Raw genomic sequence first — 24,085 nt, 5'->3', positions numbered from 1 at the left:
GCCAGCGTAGGCACCCAGACAGAGCCGGTGAGAGGGGAGGCTGCAGTGCAGAGCTCGGGGTGCAGAGAGTGCCTGCACTGGTCTGGTGAGGGGAGGGTGCGCAATGGGCAGGGCTGCACTCGGTGCTCCCTGGTGGAGGTCCTCCTGCAGCAGGGGCTGAGCTGCGGGATGCTGTTAATAGGCTGCGAGATGTCAGGGAAGCTGAGAGTAAGCGGGAATGCTTGCTCCTGGCCCAAACTGTGCAGGGGCCTCGAGCTTCCCCTCTAGCTCATGAAGGAAAGAAGGAGGCCGTTAACCCGGGAAGCTGGGAATTAGTGACAAAAAAAAAAAAAAAAAAGAAGAAGGAAAAGGACAACCAAAAGCAAGGGGCTTCCCCCTAAATCCCCTGTCCCCACGCAGAACCGCTTTGCTGTCCTGCAGGGGGCTAATGAGGAAACGCACTCGAGCCAGAAACAGCCGGCTGATGCACTGCTAAAGAAGATCTCTCCTGGTGCTGCTAGGAAAAAGCGGCGGGTCATAGTAGTAGGGGACTCTACATTGAAAGGGACAGAAGCACTCGTCTGCCGCCCAGACCCTGTCTCAAGGGAGGTGTGTTGCCTACCGGGGGCACGGATCAGGGATGTGGCAGAGAGGCTGCCTGCTCTAGTAAGTCCTGTGGACTATTACCCACTCCTGGTGCTAGGGATATAGGTAGTAGTAGCCTGTGGAACATAAAGAAGGACTACAGAGCCCTGGGGGAGGTGGTTAGGGGCTCTGGAGCTCAGATAGTCTTTTCATCAATTCTCCAGGGTACAGGGGAGGACCTAAAAAAAGCTAGGAGGATTAGTCAGGTTAACTGGTTAAAAGGGTGGTGTCATAGTCAGGGGTTTGGGTGTCTTAAACACAGGACCCAGGTTTGTAGGCCAGGTCTAGTGGGGGCTGGTGGAGCTGGTCTAAGAGCAGTTTTGGTAGGAGGCTTGCCAGACTGGTCAAGGAGGCTTTAAACTAGATGTGTTGGGGGAGGGGGGCATCATTCCATCCCAACACACCCAGTCAGTTGCCAGCACCTATAATAAATGCTTGGAGCAATGTAGAGATATCCCAGCCGCTCCAGCCAATGAGCCGGCTTCAGTTGGAGCTCGGCTCAGATGCCTCTATACAAATGCCCGTAGCATAGGGAACAAACAAGAGTAATTAGAGATGTGTGCACGTCTATGGGGGTATGATATAATAGGCATCACCGAAACATGGTGGGATGGCTCCTATGACTGGAGTGTTGGAATTGAAGGTTACAGGCTCTTTAGAAAAGACAGGCCTGGCAGGTGGGGAGGGGGGTTGCCCTTTATGTTAGGGATAGGCTGGAGAGTATGGAACTCTGTCTGGGGACAGGTGAGCAGTCCACAGAGAGTTTTTGGGTCAGGGTTAAAGGGAGAACAGCTATGGGAGACATTACTGTGGGGATCTATTGCAGACCGCCTGATCAAGGAGAACCTGCGGATGAAGCACTCCATAGACAGATAGGAAAAGCCTCACGCTCGCAGGCCCTTGTTCTCATGGGTGACTTCAACCACCCTGACATCTGTTGGAAGGACGGTACGGCCCGGCACAAGCAATCCAGGAGGTTCCTCAATTGTGTAGAAGACAACTTCCTTCTGCAAGTAATAGAGGAGCCAACAAGGAGAGGTGCCATGCTTGACCTCATGCTCACCAACAGGGAAGGGCTTGTTGGAAATGTGACTCTCCAGGGCAGCCTTGGATGCAGCGATCATGAGATGCTCGAATTTGAGATCGTCAGGACAGTGAGAAGAGCGTGCAGCAAGCTCACTGCCCTGGACTTCAAAAGAGCAGATTTTGGCCTCTTCAGGAACCTGCTTAGTAAGGTTCCATGGGATACAGCCCTAGAGGGCAGAGGGGCCCAAGACTGTTGATTGATATTCAAGGATCACCTGCTACAAGCTCAGGAGTGTTGCATCCCAACCAGAAGGAAGTGCAGCAGGAGGGCCAGGAGACCTCCTTGGATGGATAAGGAGCTCCTGAGGAAAATTCAAATGAGAAAAGAGGCTTATAATAAGTGGAAGCAAGGACAGGTGGCATGGGAAGAGTACAGGGATGTTGTCCGGGAAGCTAGGGACCAGGTTAGGAAAGCTGAGGCCCAGTTAGAATTAAACTTAGCTAGAGGTATTAAAGATAACAGGAAGGGATTCTACAGGTACATAACAAATAAAAAGCAGACTAGGGAGAATGTAGGCCCCCTTAGGAAGCTCTCGGGAGAACTGGCTACACAGGATTTGGAGAAGGCTGAGGTTCTGAATGACTTCTTTGCCTCGGTCTTCACTGGCAAAGGCTCTGACCAAACCACCCAAGTCTTGGAAGGCAGACACAGGGACTGTGACAATGAAGACCTTGCGACCACTGGACCACTGTAGGAGAGGAACTGGTTCGAGACCATCTTAAAAATCTGAACGTGCACAAGTCCATGGGTCCTGATGAGATCCATCCGTGGGTCCTGAAGGAGCTGGCGAATTAAGTTGCGAAGCCACTGGCCATCATATTAGAAATCATGGCAGTCAGGTGAAGTTCCCAATGACTGGAAAAAGGGAAATATAACCCCCATTTTCAAGAAGGGAAGAATGGATGACCCGGGGAATTACAGACCAGTCAGTCTCACCTCTGTGCCTGGCAAAATCTTGGAGGAGATTCTCCTGGAAGGCATGCTAAGGCACATGAAAAACAACAAGGTGCTTGGTGACAGCCAGCATGGCTTCACTAAGGGGAAATCCTGCCTGACCAATTTGGTGGCCTTCTATGATGGGGCTATGGAACTGATGGACAGGAGTAGAGCAGTTGATGTCATCTACCTGGACTTGTGTAAAGCGTTCGACACTGTCCCACACGACATCCTTGTCTCTAAATTGAAGAGACATCAATTTGATGGGTGGACCACTCGGTGGATAAAGAACTGGCTGGATGGCCGCACGCAAAGAGTTGTGGTCAATGGCTCAATGTCCAGCTGGAGACCAGTAACGAGTGGTGTCCCTCAGGGGTCGGTGTTGGGACCGGTCTTGTTTAACATCTTCATTGCTGACATGGACAGTGGGATTGAGTGCGCCCTCAGCAAGTTTGCCGATGACACCAAGCTGTGTGGTTCGGTTGATACGCTGGAGGGAAGGAATGCCATCCAGAGGGACCTCGACATGCTTGTGAGGTGGGCTGATGCCAACCCCATGAAGTTTAACCATGCCAAGTGCAAGGTCCTACACCTGGGTCAGAGCAATCCCAGGCACAGCTACAGGCTGGGCAGAGAAGAGATTCAGAGCAGCCCTGCAGAGAAAGACTTGGGGGTGTTGGTTGATGAGAAAATGAACATGAGCCAGCAGGGTGCATTGGCAGCCCAGAAAGCCAACCGTATCCTGGGCTGCATCAAAAGGAGCGTGACCAGCAGGTGGAAGGAGGTGATCCTGCCCCTCTACTCTGCTCTTGTGAGACCTCACTTGGAGTATTGTGTGCAGTTCTGGTGTCCTCAACATAAAAAGGACATGGAACTGTTGGAACAAGTCCAGAGGAGGGCCACAAGGATGATCAGGGGACTGGAGCACCTCCCGTAGGAAGACAGGCTGAGGAAGTTGGGGCTGTTCAGCCTGGAGAAGAGAAGGCTGTGTGGAGGCCTCATAGCAGCCTTCCAGTATCTGAAGGGGGCCTATAGGGATGCTGGGGAGGGACTCCTCATTAGGGATTGTAGTGACAGGACAAGGGATAACGGGTTAAAACTTAAACGGGAAGTTTAGATTGGATATAAGGAGGAAATTCTTTCCTGTTAGGGTGGTGAGGCACTGGAATAGGTTGCCCAGGGAGGTTGTGAATGCTCCATCCCTGGCAGTGTTCAAGACCAGGTTGGACGAGGCCGTGGGTGATATTATTTAGTGTAAGGTGTCCCTGCCCATGGCAGGGGGGTTGGAACTAGATGATCTTAAGGTCCTTTCCAACCCTAACGATTCTATGATTCTATGATTCTATTTGTGCAGTTTAATGGGCAAGTTTTTATCAGAAAAGGTGATTTACAAACCTTTATGTATGTGATTTGCTATAGTAGAGTCATTCTAATAACATGTCAAACTGACAAGAACTACAGCTGTGTCAGTTTCCAGACACTATTAATTGTTCACATGGTACTGATAGAGCCTGTTTTAAACTTTCATGTTACCCAAAACCTTTTCCTTATCACATATGTGAGTCCTTAATGAGGTTTGACATCCATTTGTTTATGCTCTCACCTGTGTGTCGTTTGGCACTCGAAGCATATTTACTGCTGTGTTTATGCAACCTCAATTTGATCAGCAGAATTTTGGTATGTATTAAAGAGGGCAGACTCAGATCTCGCATGCATTTATATGTGCATGTGTGCACTTTCTGAGTGGTAGAGCTTGAAACATGACCACAGCATGGTCTGGATGTGCTCCAGATAGAATGTGTAAGGAAAAAAATACTTAACATTTGCAGAAAGAGGAGGGGGGGTGTGTGTGTCTGTGTAAGGTTGTGCTTAAACTCAAAGCAACCCATTTGAATGTCAACTACCATATTTTAAGTGATATATAGTTAAATATAGTTATTCTAATCTAATCCATATGTGCATTTCAACATGCATATTATGAGCAGCTCACCGTTCTCTTTGTGCATGTGTGGAGCACCAAGTCAATGGATTAGATTCAAATCACACTTCAGTAAGTAAATCAGGCCATTTTAGCAAACCATTTGATCCTCGGCCCTGCGAAGAAAGCCAGCAGGGTGGAGCTCATGTTTTTGCTGAACTCCGTGTGCACTTCTGGGCAACAACAAATAATGGGCAACATCAAATAATGGGCAACATACTTAAACTGACATCACAATCTGCATTTCTGCTAATATTTCCCAAGGTAAACACAACTCACTTTAAGGCAGAAGTGGTCGTTACATGTTAAAATGCTCACACAGTGAGGTAACATTCAAGTGTTATTTTGGCAAAGACAATGCCATTTGTGTTGCTGTCTCTTCTTTCATCTGATGCTCAGCTGGATTGCATTTGTATGGCTGAGGGAGCGTGTCTCTGCTTTAGATGAAAATGGTCGGCGAATAGCCATGCACACTGCACCCTCCTTGCTCTCCCAGAGTGGGTGCTATCTTCTCTATACGTGTGTCAGCGAAATGATCCTGCTGTAACATGTTGAGAACTAGGCAGTATCATCACGCAGTATTCTTACTGTCCTGATAGTCTAGAACTACAGCCCTTACATTCTGTTCCAACGCTGTGCTTATTTTACTGATGTTCTTAGTTGGAAGCTCACCTCGGTCAGCTAAAGAAGTGCTTGCTTTACAATTCAGTACTGACTCGCCCTTTGGTGACAGGATAAGCGGGCTTGAGCCCCTGCCGGCCGCTACGGCTCTGTGAAGCGGCGGGAGGGAAGGCTGTCTCTTTGCTCCTCCCGAGCTAGCCTACTTCTCTCGTAGGGGGCAGAGGCGCGCCGACCCCCTCGGCAGCCAGCGCGGACCTTGCACCGGGCTGGCAGCGCAGGCGCGCAGGGATAAGCACGTCCCGGGGCCCGCCTGGGTGAGTCTGCCGGCGGCCCTGGCTGGCCTCCCGCCCGGGGTGGAGCCTGGCTTGGCCCGGCTCCCGGGTGAGGCGAGCGGCGGAACAGCGGGCTCCGCCTTCCCTCCCTCCCTCCCTCTCTCCTCGCTCCGTGCTCCTGGTGGCTCTGTGCGGCACAGGCTCAGCGGACCGGCTGCCGGTGAGGGCGCTGCCCCGCGGCGAGGGGGCACCGGGACGGGTCGCGGGGTGGGACGGTCCGGACTGGTCGCTCACTGTCGCATCTTCCGTTGCAGACGCGGATTTGGACTCAGCCCCTGCCCGGCAAATACCAGAGATGGCGAAGGTGAGGTGGGACTGTCTGGCGGCCGCCGCGGCCCCTCGGTGGGCTCGCTCCTGCCCAGCCAGGCTGGTCCCGGGACATTCTCCTCTTATCTGCTTCCTTGCTTTTCCTCCTGTTCGGTCTCCCTTAAATCAACCCATCCCTACGTCTGGGGAAACGCAGAAGGGAGTGGGACAGGGAAGGCAGCTCATCATGTGAGGCACACGTCAACCAGAACTGTTGTTTTTTTCTGCCGGTTTCCTCTAATTTGGCCAAATTTTCGTTAGTGCCTGGGTGGAGGCGCCTTCCACTGGAGGAGGAAGGAGAAAATACAGCCGTGCCTGTGCCCTGCACATACAGGGTCTTGGTATCCCCTATCAAACTTGATTTCTATCTGGAATCCTTGCAGCTATCGTGCAGTACTTCGTGGGGTTTTTTTCTTCCTTCGCAGCCCTTGTGTTGCTCTGGTTCGAGCCTGGATGAAGGCTTGGAAAACAGGGTGGACTCCAGCATTTGTTTCTGTAGTTGCATCAAATGCAATTGGTGATGTTTTAACACTCCTGTGAATATTTGCTCATATTCCGTCTGGATCAGTTTTAAACCAAAAAAAAGGTACTTCATTAAAAAAAAAAAAGTTTTATTTTAACAGTATTATACTTAATCCTTAAAGTTTTTGGATGCACACGCACACGGGTGGATAAAGAGGGTTTTTTTTTCTGTTTTTTAAACATCAGGCTTGCTTTGTAGGATGCATCTTAGGAAGAACCCATGCCAGTGCAGGGCATCTGACCAGGCAGATCTTAAGTTGACAGCCTTTTATTAAGGTATATGTAGCATTGCTTACAGGCTTGCGGTAAGCTTCCTTTTCTGCTTCCTTTTAGTAAAGGTGTGAATATTTGGAATTGTCTCTTCCAGAGAGGCACAAACTTTAATTCTTGATCTTAGTAAAAGGAACATTTAATTCTTCACTGGTGCAAACCAGTTGCTGTTGTCTTCACATGGTAGAATTTTCTACTGCCTGAGGTAACGCTTTGAGGCTGGGTTACTAACTGTGGTCCGTCTTGTACTAGGTAAGCCTTACCCTCCAATTTCCACCTTGTAGAGAGCTGCTTTCCACTTAAGTAGCATTCTTTGCCTGTGCGATTATGCAGCCATGAAAGACTGGAGTATTAAAGCTTTGTAGCCTGTAATTCATTTTATGAAAATAATAGTTTGAAGAGTGAGCTCTGTTCCATATGCCAGGTGTCTGTTCTTGTGTCATGCTGTGCCATGACGTAGTGGTAAGAAATGAAAATTCCTAACAATATGAAATGTCAAGTGTCAATTCGCAGTAGTTATTCATATGTGCACCTAAAGGTTCAGAGTTCACAAAGGCTGCACAGCACAGTGTACTGAAGTTGAATTTAGTCTAGATACAGAATAAAACCTTTGAAGCAGGTAAGTTATCTTTAGAGTCTTGGTCACTGAAGCATTTGTTCTTGCTCCATTATAGGAAGTTTTTTTTCCTCCTCCCCCAAAGACCTGAGGGATTTTGTGTTTTTCATGTCTGGGACAAAAAGATTCATTCATTTTGTAGGAAAACTACAGCATGCTGTAGTGTGCTGTGCAGGCTGTGTTTACCTGCTTTCTTTGAAGGAGCACTGCTGGCCTAACAAGCTGTCTTTTCTCACATGGCTGTACATGCAGTGGTCTTTGTTAATGCACATGGTAGAGTCTCTTCCTGCTCAATGAACAAGCAGCCTTGGAAATGCTGTCGCCTAATTCAGAAATCTGTGAAGAAAGCAACAAAAAAGAATATAGTTGCTTGCATGCTGGGGACTTAAGTGTTTTGGTCTGCTACTCTCAAAGTTTTCTCTGAATGTGAAGTTGGGAGTATTTTGTGTACCCATTTATAAACTGCCAGGAAAGGGTTGCTTGCTGCTGGTGAAGGTGTGGCTGCTGTATGCTGTATCCAGAGTTCCTGTTCTGCCAATGGGCATACATGACTTGGGGCCCAGGAATAGTATCGCCAGCTCCAGTAAGGATTCAGAGAATTATTTCTCATATTCCGAAGTACAAACACTTTTTCAGCATCAGGTCCTAAGGACCTGTTGGGCATTGTTGAGGTTACTTGCAAGGATTCTCTGAGTGCTTTTCCAGATGTCCCTGCACTGGTTCCTATGTTGCTATTGCTTGCTCTTCTCCCCCTCTCCAGCCCCCTCACTTGCCTTTTTTTTCTTTCCTTCCTCCCTATGTTTGGTGTCTCCATGATGTACTGGCTCAGAGTTCAACACAGATGTTGTGTAACTCCTTTTTTTTTTTTTGTCAGGAGTTTAAATTTAGTGGGGCAGATGTGAATATAGCCTGCTGACCAGAGCTTACTCCTTCCATTTAAGTGGACAACCTGAAGCATTACTAAGCTTAGAGAGGTTTTTTTTAGAGCCATCTTTACAGCTGTGTGTTTGCATCAGCTCTGTGCCTATATTCATGACCTCACAGTGTAATTTTCATCCTGCTGCCCTCGAAATTGTGGTAAGGATGTCATGAAATAATTATGTGTTTCTTCAGTTATGTTAGTTTTAAAGCACTAAACTAAACTGAAGTTTGAACTCTTGATCTCTGTGTGGTCTTCAGTGGCAAGACTTTTCCATAAGGGTAATGAATATACTTTTGTGTTTGGCCCAAAGAGAAAATCCCATGGAAACCTAGTGGAATTGCTTTTGTGCTGGACGGGCTGATCTGTTATCCGTATGTTTTGAACTGTTATTTGTTTTTAGCTGCAAACTACTGTGAGAAACGTAGCTGAAACACTTGAATAAAGAGTTGCTTATGTCAAAAGAAACGTGGTGAAAAAATCAAAAACCGTTGCAGTTCAGTAGGTCTCATTTGCAACATGATGGAAAGAAATCAGTGATAATGATTGAGAGCTCCAGTTGTTTTTTTCTGGAGGGGAGGAAGTTCATACTCCTAAAAGTGTCTTGGATCTTTGTGCAGCTTTTCTAGCATACATGATTTGTGCAATTAATTTCCTGAATTACCTGAACATATGGTATTTTCTTAGTAATTGTCATGCAAACTACCATTATGTAAATATACCTGAACTTAGCTGGTGTGTTGCTAAGTAAAACCACAGTAGTACAGTAGTACCTTTTGAGGGAGCTGTGTTTAAGTACCCACGGATTGCTATTGAGTTAGACACTTGCAAGAAAAACACTTATCGTCTTTTGGATTATGGATTCAGATTTAGTCTGAGCTGATGTATGGAGAGCTGAAAGATGCTATCCTCTATTTCATGGCTTTTCCCCTTTTCCCCCCCATCCCTTTTTTCCCTCTAGATCACGAGAGGCACCGTGACAGCCTTCGCTCCTTTTGATGCCAGAGCTGATGCAGAAGCTCTTCGTAAGGCTATGAAGGGACTGGGTAAGAATAATGTATTGCATGAAAAGAGAAGGGCTCTCTCTCCTTTGCAAACATCCTTTCTGAACTCATTTCTTTTCCTGTCAGCAGATGAGGGTAGGGCGTGCACTTGCATGCTATGGAATGACAACCCCAGGAGTGCATGGACCTGGGCGCGGCCTAGCTGTGACTCTGCTGCTCTCAAGGATGTTGTTTTTTAGGTTAGCGTAAGTGGGGGAAAAAGAAAGGTGGTTTGCACATTCCCCTTTAAAAATTGATGCACCACAGGCTTCTCTGCACTCCGAGTTTTATTACACAGTCAGCTAGACTGTGGCGACCACTCTCCACAGGCAACCGGTGCGGAGAGTTACGACAGTACACTGGAATCTCTATGCTTGGAAAATGTGTGACAGCCCCCTTGGTCTGGAAGTGCATAAGCACATCACAGTTACTGTGAACAAAGAGTGCAAGCCCACAGCTTGAATGTAGGCTGGCAAGTGCTTTACAAACTCATACTGTAGCTTTGTGCCCCAAAACTTCCCTGCAGGAACAAATCCTAATTTGCTGCTTTCTTTGAAGCTGCCTGCAGTAGGAAGCAGAGAGAAGGGAAGAAGGGAAATGTGATATGCCTCGCCCTATTGGCTAATTCAGTAGGGTTACTAAATGCTCTTACGGGCTACTTTGTGAACTGCTGTACATGAAATGGGTGATAGCTCTGCACTTCTGTACTCTGGGGTGTTTGGGTTACTGGACTGAGTTTAGCTGAGAGTCCATAGATTGTTTATTCTAAAGAAAATATCTTGGTATGCCTAAAGGCAAGGCTGCTATGTAGAATACAGGCTCTGAGTAAATGTAGCTGATGCCTGGGGTGCTGGGAGCAGTGTCTGGAATGGAGCACAGAGGGAGAGCAACACTCATGTCTTCCAGTCATGTTTTTATAACAGCCGGACACCAAAGCTGACGGCTCAGCTTGGGGTATGGTGACATTTGTTACTTGAATGCTTCTGCTGTTTGTCAGTAGACTGTTATTTTCAATGTGCCGTTCATTGCCTTTTGATTTTGTGACACAACTGTTCGGTTTTTAGAGTGTGTTTGTAACTCTGTTCTTTCTAACTTCAGGGACTGATGAAGAAACTGTTCTGAAGATCCTTACCACCAGAAACAATGCTCAGCGTCAAGAGATTGCATCTGCCTTTAAAACCTTATTTGGCAGGGTGAGAAGAAGAAAAATACCTCTAGAAATGAACCAAATATTACTTACGACGTTTACTTAAACCTGTGTTGCACATTCATCATGTTCCCTGTAAAAGGCTGCTTTGCAGAACATCTAGTTTTGCTTCTGTCTCCCCCTCTCCCCACCCTGCCATGTCCTTAATTGCTGGCTAGGTTAGAGTATTCCTTTTAGGCTAGCACAAGGAAATTGCTTCTTTTTTTTCTGTATTTTAGCCTAGTATGCCCTAAGTAGAGTTTTGTGCAGAAGCTCCTGTAGGTTCCGCTTAGTATGCTTCTAGTACTACCCTCATTCTCGGTACGGAAGGCATTACCAAATATTTTGATGCAGGGTCTGCAGTGCAAGGTGATAGTGAGAAAAAAAACTTCTAGAGCTAGAAAATGTGACAGAAATAAAGCAGCCCAATACCATAGGAGAGAATAAAACCAAATATGTTGGCTGATAAAACCTTAAGTTCGCTCTACCTTTCAGAGTTTCCACATGCCCTTTTCTTCTGCCTGATCTGGCTACATTTGTTTCAGTTCAGATACCAGTTAAAACAGAAGCCCTGTCCCCTGTGCTATTTGATGTGTCCACAGAGTCTTGCAGCTTGCAGGCACACATGCATCCATTTGAAATGGTTAGTCCTTGTTTATCACAGCACTATTTGTTCTGCATTAGGATCTTGTAGATGACCTGAAATCTGAACTTACCGGCAAATTTGAAACCCTGATGGTATCTTTGATGAGACCAACATACATTTTTGATGCTCATGCACTGAAGCATGCCATCAAGGTAAGAGGAGTGAACGAAGGGAGTACATACATTAAATGAAATATTTGTTGCTCTTTTGTTGTGGTTTGCTTGGTTGGTTGTTTTTTGTTTTTTTATTTTTAGAAATGAACACTTGGTAGGTAGGAGGAGTTCTAATAAAGTAGCCTTTTTTGTTTGTTGGTTGTAATTAGGAATGTTATGCTAACACCTGCTATTATTGCTAATGCTGTGGTATTGCCTGGTTTGTTATTCATCCTAATAACTCATTAGAGGTAGCTTAGAAATCTGTTCAGTGTAATGTTTTACGTGAAATTATTTTCCTGAGAAACTAATCTTAAGAGAACACTGTGGCTGTAGTTTCAGATTAAAATCTACATAGCAGAATTCTAAGACTTGTTCTTTCTGATTTAAGTGCAATAAGTAGATGTTCATGTTGCTTTTAAATTCTTTTTGCTGTTAAAGTGCAGTACTTAAAACCAGTGGACACCAGATCTTTCAGCTGTGAGCAGCCTAGGTTTTATAGCTGTACAGCTCTGGCTGCAAATTAGTTAAAGGCATTTCATTAAAGTGTGATGTTACTTGTTTGTCTCTTCTTGACTATTACTTAAGGGAGTTGCACTGTAATCCATCAGGGGAACAACACTCCCTAGTGTTTTTTCCCTGATGGATTACAGTGCAACTCTAAATTTGAGGGGCTAGAATACTTGGGTAAACTAGTGTCACCAAAATTGTGAGGGGATATTATCTGTAGTATTGAAGGTGTTCCAAAAGCTGCTTCCAAGGATACAGGGGGAAGAGTTGGTAGCCCTGTCACTGTTAACCTTTCAAGTGTTTCTCTTCAGCTGAATGCATTTAGTTCCTTTCTGGGAAGGCCAGATAAATAAGCAATTTGCAGTTTGTATGTGTAGACCTTTTAGTGTGTTTTATTCCATGTGGTCCTCATTTTTCCCCCGAGTCACACCTGTCTGATATCCTAAGCCTATGGGAATTCAGGAATTGGATGTGCCTGGATTATTCACAGAAACTGTTGATTAAAGTAGGGGACATTGAACTTGACTAGTGTCAGGTAGTGCTTTGTTGGGTGACACGCAAACTCTCAAGGTCCTTGATGACCAATTGGTTAATATGTAGGCTTGAGTCAACTGTGCAAGCTTAGTGCTCAGGAACCCATGACCCAGCAAGTAGTATCTCAGACAACAGAAACTTTAATCCTGGACATTTTCTGTAATGTCTTTATATGCAGTGGAGGAAGGGAAGATGGCACCTGACAAAGAAACTGATAAGGATCCTATTGGCTAATAGGGAAAAAATTCATTCCCAAGCTGCTCTTGTTGACATAGGAGTCAAAGACTGACAGGGAAATGACAGAACAGATGAGTGTAGGAGGAAAATAGAGATAGTGAAACAAGAGTGGTTTTGTTCTTTACACTTACAAAAATGATATTAAACACAAGATCGTAGGATTTCAGAGAATGTGTCTGCACAGGAAAAAGTACTAGCTGCAGTTCAGCTGAGGTGGATAACAACAGTAAAGAAGATGAGATAGCAGGGACTTTGGTGCAAGATAACAACTCAGCTAAGAGTGTTAAATCTGTGCCAAAGATTGTCCTACCAATTTTCACTGCTATTACATGGATTAGAATTAATACAACCATGCCTGCCCCACTTGTTCAGTGGCATGTTCTTGGAACAGTGTGTGCTGTGAAATGATTATGTGTAATCTGGCAGATTTGTATTCTATGTATATCTATGTATGCACTTGGATACCTTTGTATGTGGTTAGTATTCACGTTTTCTTTACAGGAAAGGTTTTAGATAACATGCTGAAGCAAAAAAAAGACACAGTATTGTATTTCAGTATTGCTTTTTGAAATTGCTCCTTTGGAAGCGCAAAGAGCAGTGGCTTATTCTTACAGACAAAGACAAAGACTCAGACTTGTGGAAACAAAATATTTGTTTGGCTTTCTTAAATCTTATCCATGTAAAAGTGAAGAGTGCCTGTTATGCTTGCTGGAATGAGTGCAGCAGCTTGAACTGTCTGGGTTAGCAGTTCTGTTGTAAAATGTGTCTGTTAGCAGTGGAAGAGAGTGTGGGTTTAACATAGCACAATTCATGGAGAGCTCTGTTTATCTGTGTACTAGTTGATGAAAGACAGTATATGAACTAGAGCTAAAATGGAGACTGTTAGTCTGTTCATGCACTTAGCTTGATGTCATTGACTGTAATAGTGAAGAACTGAGCCATATCTGGGTGTACTTGAGCATGGAAGGGCTCATTTGAATCTTGCAACAGTGAGCCTTTAAGTGTTGGGTTGGTTTTGAAACAGCCAAGCTGGGAGTGGAAGAAATTCTTTCCAAATCCCCCATAATATACCAGAAAGAAGAAAATAGTTTTTCTTTCTTTGGTCCAAGCTGATGTTTGCTTTTGGTTATCAAAGGGAATTCTTCTTTTCCTTTTGTTGTTCTATCAACTGATTTGTACTTGCACCCCTGCAGGGAGCAGGAACCAATGAGAAAGTGTTGACTGAAATTCTGGCCTCCAGAACACCTGCAGAAGTGCAGAATATTAAACAGGTTTATCTGCAAGGTAAAGTTCGGTATGAAGTAAAGTTCTGTACGAAGTAAAGTTCCAGGGTCCCTGTTCAGTTCTCCTAATAAGGTTTTAGTTCATCTTTCAAATAAGGTCTGTCTGTAACTGATGGATGTGTTCAATAAGTGGGATTTTGTTCTGCTGTGTTGCAAAACTTCAGATTGAAAGAAACTAGAGTTTGGATAGTAGGCTAAAATAGTTTTTATGTCAGGGTATAACTGCAGGTTAGGGTGTTAGAATTCTTTCAAATGCATTTCTTTCTTTCACCAGTGACCTTTGACTGAAAGGGGATTTGTAGTAATTGGAAACTAGGAAACTGGTTTCACATCAAAAACTAGAAGTGATTTTTTTGCATTCTGGTCAGGATATACATTTCTGCAAAAGCAGGTACAGTTTTTCAGCTGTCCGCAGGGATACCTGCTTTTACCCTTTGATTGTGGGGCTGTTATTTGTGGGGTTGGGGTTTCTGGGAGTTTTGTTTGTTTGTTTTCCAAGGCGGTGTTTAATTCAAAACATTTCTTTTACCCCTATGCAGGTTCCTGCTACAAAAGAAATTTTTGTATGTTCATATGGCTCATAGTGAAACTTAAGGTCTCCAAGGGCAAAATTTATTAGCACTAGACTGGGCTCACAGTTGTACACTTGTGATACTACCATGTTTTAGCATAAGTCCAGATCTGTGTCCTATTTAATTCCTTAAAGAGTTGAATCTCCGCCTGTAACCTTGTATTTAAAAATATTTTGAGTAATCTGCTCCTGCTACTAGGTGTGAGATGCTATCTCTTTTATAATAATGTTAGGTTATAAGTGAAAGCAGACCGTGTCCTAGTTGTTAAAGCTGTGTCTGATAAATGTTTCTACAAGCTGTGAGTCAAATTAACTTTTTGCTTTTCCTTGCTTTCTCCTCAAAATAGTGAGGAAGTCTGTAAGGTGGTGAATAGGTATTGCTCTTTTGCAGAGTATGAGGCCAACCTGGAGGATAAGATCACAGGAGAAACATCAGGCTATTTTCAGAGACTGCTGGTGGTCCTGCTGCAGGTCGGTATCTCCTTTGTATATGGGCATGTATGTATGAGTTTCACTTCTGTTTTCCTGTCTGATGTACATTTGTCACTTTCTGCTTATTAAGCTGGGATTCTAAATAGACCCCTGATAGGCAGGGTCAGTTCTGAAACTGGGTCACTTCTGACTTACAGGGTCAGTTTTAAGCTCTGTTATGAGTTATTTCCACATCTGCTGAATTGAGAGACTTCTGTACTGCTCACAGGTATAGCAGAATGCCTGCTATGTTGGGTTTCGAAAGCAATAGGAGAAGAGAACATTTGTTTGCTGAGGACATATATAAGCAGAAGGGAAAAATAAGGTGATTTTGGAGATGTAGTAGGGTTGACTTCTCACAGTTCCTTTTAAAGGCTCAGTATAACAGGTAAGTTTTTTTTTGATTCAACTTCTGATTCTTCAGTTTAACAAGTTTTAAAAATTCTCTTTAGGCAAATAGGGATCCTGATGGAGGCATCAATGAGAGTCTTGTTGAGCAGGATGCTCAGGTGGGTGAATGCCTTGGGCTTGGGGGCGTTTGTACAAGTTATCTTGCAAAGAGAATATAGAACTAGACTTCAGATGTGACAGAGAAACTGTTAAGGTTCATTGTGTGTGCTGCTTAATACATTCTCCTGGTTTTTTTTAATAAATTCTGTGAACAAAACAAGTGTCAAAACCTGAAACGTCGGTATCAAGATTTTTGGCACTTTGACATTACTGTGTAAAGTGTGTCTTGTTTTGCTTATTACTTAATGAGGTACCTGAATGGAACAGTGATTAGCTCTCTGGAAGACAGTGATGGTTGCTGATTTTTTGTGATGCTAAGAAATTGACTGCTGGAAAACTCAGAGATATTAATGGTTCATTCCTTAATGTCTGACTTGAATTTCTGTCTGAATTCAATCCATATGTATCGTGTCATATACGTGTTTTAGGGAAATACTAATGCTATTCAGTGAGGGATGCCTTCATAGAGGTTGGCATACTAAAAAGAGGAAATATACCAAACGTTCTGCTTTACTGTAATCAGATGGCAGCCTATGAATTGCCTTTAAAGGGTTTCTGGGGACCCGGGTATTCCCTTTTGCAAACATTGTCCATGATGTTGCCACTGATCATTTAGCCTGTGCTCCACAAGAAGAGGAATACCAGCAGTTAATTGGCACCATTGTTGCGGTCTCTTGCTGGATGCTGTTGGCTTTGTTAGTTGTAGCAACAGTCAATATTTCAGCAACTTGATTGCAGAACTCATGTAATGGATGTTTCTTCTCAGTTATTTCAGATAACTCTGGGATAGACGTTTTCCTCTCATAAATTGTCAGTTGAAATGAAAGAAAATCTATGGATTGTTGAAGGTGACAAGGAGAAAAAGCAGAATACCAGATCAGTAAAGCGTTTTCCTGTTAGCAGGGCAAGATGAAGAGACAGACTGGCAAAATGTATTTTACTGTCACAGCCTATCCTTTTTTATGTCAATTCAGAAAACATTGTTATCCTGCTATTACAAATAAGAGTGGAAATCGGAGTTTGAAAATTAGTGAGGCAAATGTTTGCATCATGAATTGGAGTGTTTCATGAAAATGTGTCAGTCTTGTGTTTAGCTGGGCTTACGTAATTGAGGAAACCTGTGAACCACTGGCCTTGGTAGGTAGACAGATTCCTTTTAGCCTCTTTAACTGAGTTTAAATGAGCATGTAAATTTAGGAGGCACCATACATAAATGTTGAGAAAGCCTGGTTTTTTGAATGGTCTCTGTGGTTTGTTATGTGCATTTGGCTTGAGCTGGGACCCAAACAGAGAGGTCTTCTGTCATGATACTTTTGATTGGTATTTCTGCATTCAACAGCCAGCATAGCTGGAACAGATTCAGGTAATTTTGTAATTCCTGTTGCCAGGTATATATGGTCAGAATTGAGGTACATGACACTGCAAATGTAAGACTATTTTTGACTTCCCAATGTCTCTCTTGATTAATATGATATTCTGAGAAGGATCTGATACATTAGAGGGCAACCTTTCTGCTCAGTAGTGACTTCTGATTTTTTGGGGGTCTATGATTATTAAAAGTGAATTCAAAGCAGTTGGAGAATGGGCATTCATAGTATGAGATAGTGTGAATATGCATGGAACTTGCAAGACTGTTCTGAGAATGCTTGTAAGAGAAAATTCAACTTTTCAGAAGAGATTTTTGGACTATTGCTTTAAAAAATTCATGCAGTTGACATATTGCACAGCAGCAAGGCAGGTAAAAGCTTAGAGCTTGCACAAAATGTCATTCACAACTTCTGGTAGTTCTAAAATGCATTCCTGCTGTTTCTGAATGCTGTGCTGGAACATTTGCTATTGGATGGAGAGTGCTGGTACTCATTTGAAGATCTTAGCATATATTATTTGAATTAAATATCCTTGCAATGTCTTAGTAGCTTTTCCTTCCCCCTTTTTGTAGTCTGTGCCATTAATATAAAATAGAGGAAGCAGCAGTCAGAAATTTGGTTTGAATAGGATGGTGGGACAAATATAAATAGAAAATTCCTTAACATCCCATTCAGGTTTTACAGCATGGACAGACAGAGGGCCAGCAGCATTGCTGTGCAGCAGATTTGTTTGTGGGATTTTCCTAAGAAATATTTTGATTGCTTTGAGTATAGGTAGGTTGTAACCTGTCTGGCTGTCTTCTGCTCACTGAGGACGGAGAATAGGGACAAAATCATTCTCCTTACATGGTGTTTAGTACACGATTTGGAAGAATGCTTCTGAGTGTCGGGAAAAGGAACTAATCTCATTTTCTGTGGGTGTTTTTTGATTCCTCATTTCACTACTCCTATTGCTTATGCCAGCTTTTAGAAGTGCATTAGTTTCCTGAATGCTGCTAATGGCCTGGTCATTACATTATAGAAAGACTTGCCTGAAGAGCAATGAATGTGTTAAAATGATTAAATAATTAAAATTTGGTTTTGTATGACTATGAATTTAGCAGCCTATAAATTAATTTCCAAGAGCTTGTAAATACATCTTGCTGTCATTTTTGGAAAACTTCCTTCTGAGCCAGGTTAGCTTGGTTCTCCCATTGCTAGGAGTCATCATGAAGTTTTGCTAGCCTGATTTGAAAAAGTGGAAGGAAAAAATGAAAAGGACAGGAAAACCAGTATTGGGAATGAATTTTCTCCTGTATTATCACAGTTTAAGAAAACTTCAAGCTTTTGAAGGGGACTATGCACATAGTCAGTTTTAGGGCCTTAAGCAGTACTACTCATATAAAGGCTTTCACAATCAATTTTAGAATTTATCATTTATTTCTTTCAAAAGTCAGTTCAGTACTTGGCAATTTTGGTTTTGGGTTGTTTTGCACGCCCCCCAGCTATAGCTTGTTGGTAAGTTTAATGCTCCTCAGAGTGAGACAAAGAGAGCTTTTTGACAGTGTGTGGGGATGCATAACAAATCCTGCTGTTTTGATCTTTGGAATTTACAACAGGTTTTGTTTAGAGCTGGGGAGCTGAAATGGGGAACAGATGAAGAAAAATTCATCACCATTTTGGGAACCCGAAGCATTTCTCATTTAAGGAGGGGTAGGTAGTGTGGTTCATGTGTGCTTGAAAACTTTTGCCTGAAGTCTCAGTATTACTCAGCCAGGGGGTAGAAATGGTAGAGAAGTTGTTTCTGGTACTGCATTTGTCAAGACTAGAAATCTTTAATTGCCTTTTTCCTATACTTTATGCATTTAATTTTGTCCTCTCTAGTTCAGTTCCCCACTAGCTGTGGTTATCCCCTGCTGGAAGGAGTAGTGCAGTAGATCTGAGGGACACCTGGGGTGGTTTTTTTCCTATATATTTTTTTTCCTTTTGAAAGAGGTCATGGCAATAGAAGTGATGCTGAGAGTCTGTTGTGAGTCATCCAGCCATGACAAGATCAACCCTTTTATATTTTACCAGCTGTCAATAGAAACATTTTTTTTCCCTGTTCCTTACCCAGTCATAAGCCTGTTTTATCAAGTTGTTTAGGCCATTGGAAATAATGACAAGGTATGTTTTGATGTCCTTTCCAAACTGGTATTCTCCAGGCTGAGCAGTCCCAACTATCTCAGCCTTTTTTCATAGGAGAAATGTTCCAGTTCCTTAATCATCTTAGTGTCCTTTCACTGGACTTGCTTCAGTCGCTCCATATCTCTTTTGACCTGGGGGGCCCAGAACTTCAGGTGTAGCCTCACCAGTGCTGAGCAGAAGGGAAAGGATTACCTTCCTCACTTGCTGGCAATGCTTCTCCTAATATGCCCAGGATTCCATTTGCTGCCTTTGCCACACTGGCATGCTGCAAGCTCATGTTCAACTTGGTGCCCACCAGGACCCCCAGCAATTTTTCTGCAAAGCTGCTTTCCAGCTGGTTGACCTCCAGCAAGTACTGGTATACAGGGTTCCTCCCCAGGTACAGTATTGTGTTGTATAGTAGGAATATGGTAGGAAATAGGTATTAAAAATAGAATAGAGGGAAGAATGAGTGGATGATAGCATTTGAACTGTGGATAAGGAGATAAAGGTAGTATTCACTTATACTGGGGATGATACTGGGAGAAAGGCTGGCTATACAGGGGACTAAGCACACTTTCTGTTTTGCAGTGTTTGACAAATACATGACTATTAGCGGCTTTCAAATTGAAGAGACCATTGACCGTGAAACCTCTGGTGATTTGGAGAAGCTGCTCTTGGCAGTTGGTAATAAAGCCTTTATCTAGATCTAGTACTGGCCTTCTTCATTATTCCCAGACCTCCTTAAACTGCAGCTGTTGTAGGAAGTGGCATGAAAACGTGGTTTATTTTTTACAGTTAATCACCAGAGATCCATTTTGATCTAGAGAACAGGCTATTATTTTGCCTTTAACAGGTGGGGAAGGCGGGGATAAGTGGACCAGGAGGTGGTGGTGAACAGTGTTCTGTGTGGTCAAGTGCACCACGGTCAGAAAGTGAGACAAAACTGCCTTTATATTCCTGGCATTGTGCTTAGGACAATGTAATAGTAGACTTGTAACTGGGAGTAGAATTTGACTAGCAAATTCTCTTTTCCATTAGCAATACATGATGCATTCTAACTCCTGGAACCCAAAGAGTTGTAGCAGAGGAACAGACTAGCTGAAAGCTCTATGCTTTATTGTCCGCACTGGAGAGAATGATGCAGTAACACACACCTTGTCTTGACAGTGAAAGATTGTTCTGTGTTGAAAAGCAGTCAGTAATTTAACCCTTTGCCTTCTCTCAGTGAAATGCATCCGAAGCGTACCTGCCTATTTTGCTGAGACTCTGTATTATTCCATGAAGGTATGTACATGTTTTCCATGCATCTTTCCATCTCCCCCAGCTACAAATCCTCTCCCTTTTGCTTGTTCTTCATTTCTTCTTTCACTGTAAATGCCAACAGCATACACTAGGTATCTGCAAAAGGTTTGGGGAATGCAGATCTGGGAGAGGATACAAAAGATTCATAAATTCGTCAGACTGTGACTGTTTTACAGGAAATACCAGTCTTATCAGCTATTTTTGGACTTGGTATTGTTCCATTGGAAAATGTCAGGCTAGATCCACTGGGAACTTTCAGCTAAATGAAGACTACAGTGTTCTGAATAAAGACTACAGTGTTCTGTGTAGGTGGTTGATATATTAAAGAAGTAAAGATGACCAGAAATTATACTGTAGGTTGTGCAGATTTAGTGCTGCTTGTTTTGGAGATAAGGTGTAGTTAGCTTTCAAACACATTTTGATGACTCTCCATCCCATTTTGAGAAGGAAAAGAAACTCTTTGGGAAAAAAAGGAGAGAGGCTTAAGTAGCTACAAGTGATTCTGCAGGGGAATCCCTTCAATAAAGAGGCTGTGTTTCTGTTGGCTTTGCCTTCTCTTGAATGGGAAGAGGGGGGGAAGCAGGGGAAACTGCATTTTTAACTCACAATGGCTAATATTAATTAAAACCAAGGTAGGTAGTCTATTGTTTTCAGGCAGATTATCAGCTTCCACGAAGAGTTCCTCCCTTCCCCTTGCTGAAAAGCCCTGAATTATGTTTGTCACCAGGTGGTTGCGTTGAGGTGTCAGCATGAGAATAAGTACAAAAGAAATTAAATGGTAGCTTAATGTTTAACAGCTGCTTTACTGCTTTTATAGATACCAATGTAAAATAAGGTTCAGATGGAAATCACCAAATATTATACCAGTATGCTAAGCTGAATGAGGAGGATTACTTTTTTCTTATCTATTTATTATTTTTTATTTTTTAAAGAATGCAATAGAAGATATTTTCCTTTAGGTTTTAGACTCTTGTACGCTTCTATTACAAGAGGTCTGATTAATGTCTGCTGGTGAGATCCTCAATCGGTTTTAGTTTTAATATAAATAAGAATCATTGACCACTTCAGATAAGAAAGATCTTCATCAATTATTGCATTGGCAGAAGAGTTTGTACTTCTAATTAACCAGTTTGGCATGACAAAGTTCTACAATGAGCAGTTTACTTTCATGATTGGGTGTGGCAGAGCCTGACTTTACTGAATTCTAATGTCAACTCCTAATCAGAAACCATCGGACTCATGGCATAACTTTTGAGCAGCTTTAGGGCATTTTTAGATGTAATTCAAGACTATTACATCCAGTTGAAGGATTGAACGACCATGGACATTAGGCTGAAGATGATCGTGGGGACTCTGCCAAGTCCTTCCTTCAGGTCATTAGCAGGTCAGCATGTGAAAGTTTGTATCACTTCAGCTTGTGTGGAGTCTGACTTGTCTGCACCGGAGGGGTTGGGATGTAGTGTCATAGCCTGCCAACACAGAACTTGAAAATGTTTAAAGCTATAAAGTTAGGTAAGAGCGAGGCATATCTATGTGGTTGGAAAAGGTTCGTGAAGTTTGCCTTCATAATTAATCAGCTGGATAAGTTGTGGAATGAGTTGCGCTGCCTGTGTCTTATTGTATGAGGTTACATGGTTTGTATTAGTCATTGTTAGGGTTTATGTACCCAACTCCAGAACTGACTGAAATTCTAAGTCTTGGACTGTGTTGAAGGAGTGATTTGCATGTGGTGATGGTCTGTACTACTGTGTATTCTTGGAACTTGGTTATTTTAAATTTTTATGGGCATTCACAGTGAAGCCTGTGAGATGTAATATGAAATAAGATGTCTGACCATATGGTACTTCATAGAAGTCCAGGGATTAGAGCGCCTTGCATGGCTAGTCCACTGTTCTCCACGCTGCAGTGTGAATGTCCCAGATACCCTGTGTTTGGAATAGAGATGTAATTCAGGAGTGTTTTGAGACACCACTTGTTGCACTTGGTGCATCCGTGTTGCACCCTAGTTGTTTGTATGTGTTGTTTTGTTACTGCATCTCTCTAGAACAAACTCCACTTTTAATACTATTTAAACTTTTCTGTTTAGGGGGCTGGCACTGATGATGATACCTTGATCAGAGTCATGGTTTCGAGGAGTGAAATTGATCTGTTGGATATTAGACAAGAATTGAGAAAGAATTTTGCAAAATCACTGCATCAAATGATTCAGGTAAAATGACTGTTCCATTGTCTGGGAAAACAGGGGTGACTGAGATGTCATTGTTTCCACTGTATTGTTATGGGAGGGGGCAGATGTGAACAGTACACTCTGAGAGCAGTGGTGGTTGGTCTGCAGTTTTGTGAAGTACCCTTGTCATTTAAGTGGGGGATACTTCCTATGGAAAGCTAAAGCTTTGTTTCCAGTGTTCATTAGGAGAGCAGTTGTGATTTTCTGAAATTACAGTTACTCATACACCATTTTTAGCTACTGCTTCATTTCCTTTTTCTTGTCTGGGTTCCTTCTGATTTTCAGTGCTTCAGAGGAGATGCTGGCTACAAATAAGTAATATTGGGGTTTGGAGTCTGAATTACCACAAGGTTGAAGTTTAAATCTTGGATTGCGGTGTGGAACCTTCTGCACCATTTCAAAGTGGAAAGCATTTTGCTGTGGAATCACTCTGAATCATAAGTCTCCTTTGAGTGGGTAGAGGGAGCAGGAAGGGAAAGAGCCAGTAAGAAATCCAGAGGCAGCTGTTGCTGCAAGGTTGAAGCCAAAATGCATTTATTTCCTAGGTTTTTGGGGGGCATTTTGTTGGATTGTGGTTTTGGGTTTGCTTTTTTTTTTTGTTGTTTTTTTTGTTTTTTTTTTGTGTGTGTGTGTGTGTGTGTGTGTGTGCTGCTTTTTAGGATTTTATGTTATCATTCCTGACATCATTTTGTCTTAATTGCTTTTGACACTGTTGGTTGGGCCCATACAGCTGTCCTGTGGGATTTGTAGCAAAGCTTCTCATCAATTACAGGGAGCAGGGCTGGGGCCTTTCCAGGGATGGGAGGTGCATTGGCACATTTAAAGGTTGCTGCTTTTGGTGCTTGCTTTCAACTTCTCCTTTGGACTTTTCTCACTTGTGGAGGAATACATTGTAATATGCAATGGCTAATTCAGTTCTAGTAAAGCTTTCGAAGGTTTTTTGTGTTTCTTAAAGTCTGACTGTGTAAATACAGCTCTAACGTAAGAGACAGAGAATTTCCTTGTGTGATTCCTGACTGGAGGAGAGTCATCCAAGTGGATTTCCTGTGGGTGGGGCAAATGCTGGCTGCTGCTTTTCTTCGCATTTCTGTGGTTGTGACTCATGGTGACTGGTCTGTTATATTAACAGAAAGATACGTCTGGGGACTACAGGAAAGCGCTGCTGCTCCTTTGTGGTGGAGATGATGAGTAATGGTGGCAGTAACATGAAGGATTTGTTGTACTCCAGCTTTGCAGCCCTTCAGTTAGCATGTTTAGCTACGTTTTTGTATCTTAATGCTTTCTGGCTGTTTGAATTTGTACTAGTATTGCACTTACTAAAAATGAGTGTATTGTTACCGAAGTGATAGCTGATCCCTCCTCCTCCTCCTGCCATCCCAACTTCAAGGAATTTCAAGTGCCTTCTGTGATATGTGCGAGTCATATTCATGCAAGATGGGTAGTGAGCACAGAACCTGGTTCTTTGCAAGTATTCTGCTGAAATAAGAAAAAGAATCATGTATTTCACTAACAATTTGAAGATTATCTTTTTTTGCTTTAATTCCTTACATTTCCACTGTTATGTTAGCTAGCTCTAACACTGCAAATGAAGAAAAGATATATTTGTATGTAATATTTGAATGAATTTGCTAAACATAATGCAAACAATCATTGGAAATTCAGAGGACCAATAAATTTTTTCCCTCTC

General features: G+C 43.0%; 1 protein-coding gene across 2 annotated transcripts; it reads left to right on the top strand.

Annotated features, from left to right (window-relative positions):
- The first annotated feature begins 5,831 nt into the window (after positions 1 to 5,831).
- ANXA5 (annexin A5) lies at positions 5,832 to 24,085 on the top strand. 2 transcript variants are annotated; one of them, XM_057405151.1, is made up of 12 exons: positions 5,832 to 5,882; positions 9,173 to 9,257; positions 10,353 to 10,447; positions 11,125 to 11,238; positions 13,713 to 13,803; positions 14,765 to 14,844; positions 15,297 to 15,353; positions 18,320 to 18,413; positions 19,458 to 19,553; positions 20,095 to 20,153; positions 22,258 to 22,380; positions 23,528 to 24,085. In XM_057405151.1, the coding sequence occupies exons 1-12, from the start codon at positions 5,874 to 5,876 to the stop codon at positions 23,588 to 23,590; spliced, it is 966 nt and encodes a 321-aa protein (XP_057261134.1). In that variant the 5' UTR covers positions 5,832 to 5,873; the 3' UTR covers positions 23,591 to 24,085. The 2 variants fall into 2 exon arrangements, with proteins under 2 accessions (XP_057261134.1, XP_057261133.1); XM_057405150.1 differs by lacking the exon at positions 5,832 to 5,882 and adding an exon at positions 8,310 to 8,369.

The sequence above is a fragment of the Pezoporus wallicus genome, unplaced genomic scaffold (genome assembly GCF_028554395.1).
Source record: "Pezoporus wallicus isolate ANWC-B61680 ecotype Strahan unplaced genomic scaffold, APGP_CSIRO_Pwel_v1 contig_6789, whole genome shotgun sequence".
Classification (NCBI taxonomy): domain Eukaryota; kingdom Metazoa; phylum Chordata; class Aves; order Psittaciformes; family Psittacidae; genus Pezoporus; species Pezoporus wallicus.
Note: the sequence above shows the minus strand (reverse complement) of the source record. Positions and strands in the feature narration are given on the sequence as shown.